The following is a 3,563-nucleotide window of genomic DNA, read 5'->3' as shown; positions in this document are numbered from 1 at the left end:
AAATACAGGCCATTTAGAAACAACAAGCTGAACTGCAAAGTACAGAGTTGTCTCCACAACAATCAAACCAGATGCCACATTGATTTCATCTCATCCAAGACTATAAAGTACTTCCATAGATTTCATGGTGTTTTAGAAGAGTTCATTTGTCATAGTTGTGCTGTCAAATGAAAATATTGACCTCATTCTGTCCATTGATGTCATAAGATGGTTAGCTTAGCATGAAAACTTTAAATGGCAAAACCTGCTGCTATTAAATACAACTACCTCTGTGAGGTCATTAATGAACACTGAAACTAAGATCAGGTGCAGCAATGCAAAGTGGGAAAAAGACTCAGTGAGAAAAAGTCGTTTGTTTTGTTTGTGTGCAGCTGACCTCACGTCACAGTCACTGCTCAGTTCAACAACATGTAAACAGATGTTACTTGAGCTCTGTGGCTGATACACACCCTGTAAAGCTTTGATGTCTGCTAACCTTGATGCACTCTGACCACGCTCTGCACCAGTCCAACATAGAGCACCTCTGTAACCTTCACCACAGTGTTGTAAACTAACCAGTTTAACCTGCACTGAACTGTCTGATACTTTCATGCAACCTTTGGAAAACAGATTTTACCCGTCGGCCTCCATTAGCATGGTGGTCTATCTGGGCCGCAACAGGCGCTCAGGTCCAAACCCAAATGAAGTGAATCGCACTGTGGTAAACATCACCTGCCATCCTGGATTCAACTCGTCGACTTGTGAGAACGACATTTGTCTTCTGAAGCTGTCGGCTCCTGTGAATTTCACAGACTACATTCGGCCGATCTGCTTAGCCTCACAAAACAGCACTTTCAACAGTGAGACCAGCAGCTGGGCCATCGGCTTTGATGGTAAATCATAAAATATTTATTGTATTTTACAGCATTGTGTTGGAGTCTTTAGAAAAGCCTGATGTCTAAATACTCTCCAACTAGAAATCAGCAATAACCTGCAGGAGGCAAACGTACCAATAGTGGGAAACAATGTGTGCAAAGCCAGATATCCAGGGCTCACAGACAGCATCATCTGTACTAGAGAGTCATATTTGGTGAGCACAAGTTTTATTTATTGTGTAATCTGTTGTTGACAGTCACTGAGATAATCTCACCTTTAGTCACACTTTGGTTTACTTGTTTTTCTGTAATTGACCATAAATATTAATATTCATGTTTATCAAAGGTTGTTTTTTCTAAAGCCTCTAATTTATTTGATGAAACTGATTCCTTTAAACGAGCTGTCTGAAACTTTCTGTCTGTGGAATCGTCACTTTCATTGCACCAAAGCAGCTGAAGTGGATTCACAGTGGTTCATGTTTCCTAAGTGGACAGACTGATATCCATGAAGTGTTACTGACTGTGTTATACTGGGACGATCAATTTATTTATTACTTAATTTATTTCAGCAGTTTGTAACAAAACTACCAACAAAGTTCAAACTTTAGTGGGTGACAAAGGTCGACCTCTAACAGTTACACATCTGTCCTGATAACTTTCATCACTGTCTTTCCACAGCTTAGTCTTGGGACACCACTGATGACTCAGAGTGGATCCGTCTGGCTCCAGAGTGGACTTCTCATTGTGCCTGGATGCTCTGAAATTCCTTCAACCTACACTCCTGTCTCCCAGTACCAGAAATGGATCAGCGACACAGTTACAGGGACACCACCAGGCTTTGTTACCTTCCCTCCCCAGACAGTTCATTACAAACCACCACTACTCCGACTGCTTCTCCCACTGCTCCTCCCACTGCTCTCCCACCGCTCTCCCACTGCTCCTCCCACTGCTGCTCCCACCTCTCCTTCCAGCGCTCCACCACTGCTCCTTCCCACTCCCACTGCTCCTCCCACTGCTGCTCCACCGCTTCACCCACTGCTCCTCCCACTGCTTCTCCCACTGCTGCTCCCACCGCTGCTCCCACCACTCCTTCCAGCGCTCCTCCCACTGCTTCCACTGCTGCTCCCACTGCTCCTCCCACTGCTGCTCCCACTGCTCCTCCCACTGCTTCTCCCACCACTTCTCTCACTGCTGCTCCCACCATCCTCCACTGCTCCTCCCACTGCTTCTCCCACCGCTGCTCCCACCGCTCCTCCCACTGCTTCTACAACAGTGTACTTGGATAGGCCAAACCGTTCCCCCAAGGTGATTAAGATGGCGCCGGTGAGGTCGGCTGCCGTCACGACTGCTCCGACCACTTTTTCTTTGTCTTTGTTTTTTAAGTTAGTTTTCAGCGTTTCTAAATCGGCAAAATCATCACCATTGGGTACATTAGGTATGACAGTGACACTCTTGTTTCTATTGGTATACAATGTACTCACAATTCGAAGTTTTTAACTCCGGATCCGAGCTGGCCGAGTGAGATCTCGAGGGAGAACAAAGGGAAGCGGATGATACCGTGGAGACAAAGACTATCACAACGTTTCCCAACCAGAAGCCGTGGGTGGATAAAACCATCCGCGACGCTCTGAGATCCCGCACCGCTGCCTACAACACGGGACTCACGACGGGGGACATGGACCCGTACAAAGCCGCGTCATATAACGTGCGGAGGGCGGTGAAAGAGGCGAAGCAGCGCTACGGGAGGAAACTAGAGTCACAACTCCAACAGAGTGACTCTAGGAGCCTGTGGCGGGGACTAAGGACAATAACGGACTATAAAGCACCAACAACCGGTATGACGAACGCGGCCGTGACTCTGGCAGATGAGCTGAACACTTTCTATGCTCGCTTCGAGGCTGCAGCTAAGGACTCCAACAATGCTAGTGCTGCAGACAGGAAGATACTGCCAGCACCGGAAACGTGCTCGTCATCTCCGAGCATGAAGTAAGGAGAGCCTTCAAAAGAGTGAACACCAGGAAAGCAGCAGGACCAGACGGCATCCCAGGTCGTATCCTCAGAGACTGCGCATACCAGCTAGCTCCTGTGTTCACTGAGATATTCAACATCTCTTTATCTCAGTCGGTGATCCCCACATGCTTCAAAGAGTCCATCATTGTTCCTGTCCCGAAGAAACCCCACCCTGCTTCTCTCAATGACTATCGCCCTGTAGCCCTCACCTCAGTAGTGATGAAGTGTTTTGAACGCCTGGTCAGAGACTTCATCATTTCTTCACTACCAGACACACTGGACCCACTCCAAATCGTTCCACAGACGATGCCATCTCTCATCTCCTCCACACATCACTCACTCACTTGGACACTAGAAGGGGGAATTATGTTAAAATGCTCTTCATAGACTACAGCTCTGCATTTAACACCATAATTCCCTCCACACTCACCACCAAGCTGGAGCATCTGGGACTCAGCTCATCTATGTGTCAGTGGATCTCCAACTTCCTAACTGGCAGACCACAGGCAGTAAGGATGGGCGGACATGTCTCAGCCTCCACCACTCTCAGCACTGGAGCCCCCTGCTGTACTCTCTGTACACATATGACTGTGTGGCCACTACCAGCTCCACCACCATCATCAAGTTTGCTGACGACACCGTCGTGGTGGGCCTGATCTCTGATAACAACGAGACGGCCTACCTGAAGGAGATTAGGAA

General features: G+C 47.8%; 1 protein-coding gene across 1 annotated transcript; it reads left to right on the top strand.

The window, feature by feature from the left end:
- Window positions 1-6: 6 nt before the first annotated feature.
- On the top strand, window positions 7-2,571 carry LOC121813383 (alpha-amylase-like; the record flags this gene model as incomplete). The annotated part of the gene is made up of 5 exons (XM_042217110.1): window positions 7-872; window positions 957-1,103; window positions 1,308-1,312; window positions 1,473-2,177; window positions 2,449-2,571. Coding segments are annotated over exons 1-5 (1,263 nt in total), but the record flags the coding sequence as incomplete, so codon positions are not given.
- Window positions 2,572-3,563: the final 992 nt, after the last annotated feature.

This window comes from Haplochromis burtoni, unplaced genomic scaffold (assembly GCF_018398535.1).
Source record: "Haplochromis burtoni strain Fernald_Lab_line unplaced genomic scaffold, NCSU_Asbu1 Contig_1603, whole genome shotgun sequence".
Classification (NCBI taxonomy): Eukaryota; Metazoa; Chordata; class Actinopteri; order Cichliformes; family Cichlidae; genus Haplochromis; species Haplochromis burtoni.
The sequence above is the reverse complement of the archived record's forward strand: the minus strand, read 5'-3'. Positions and strand labels throughout refer to the sequence as shown.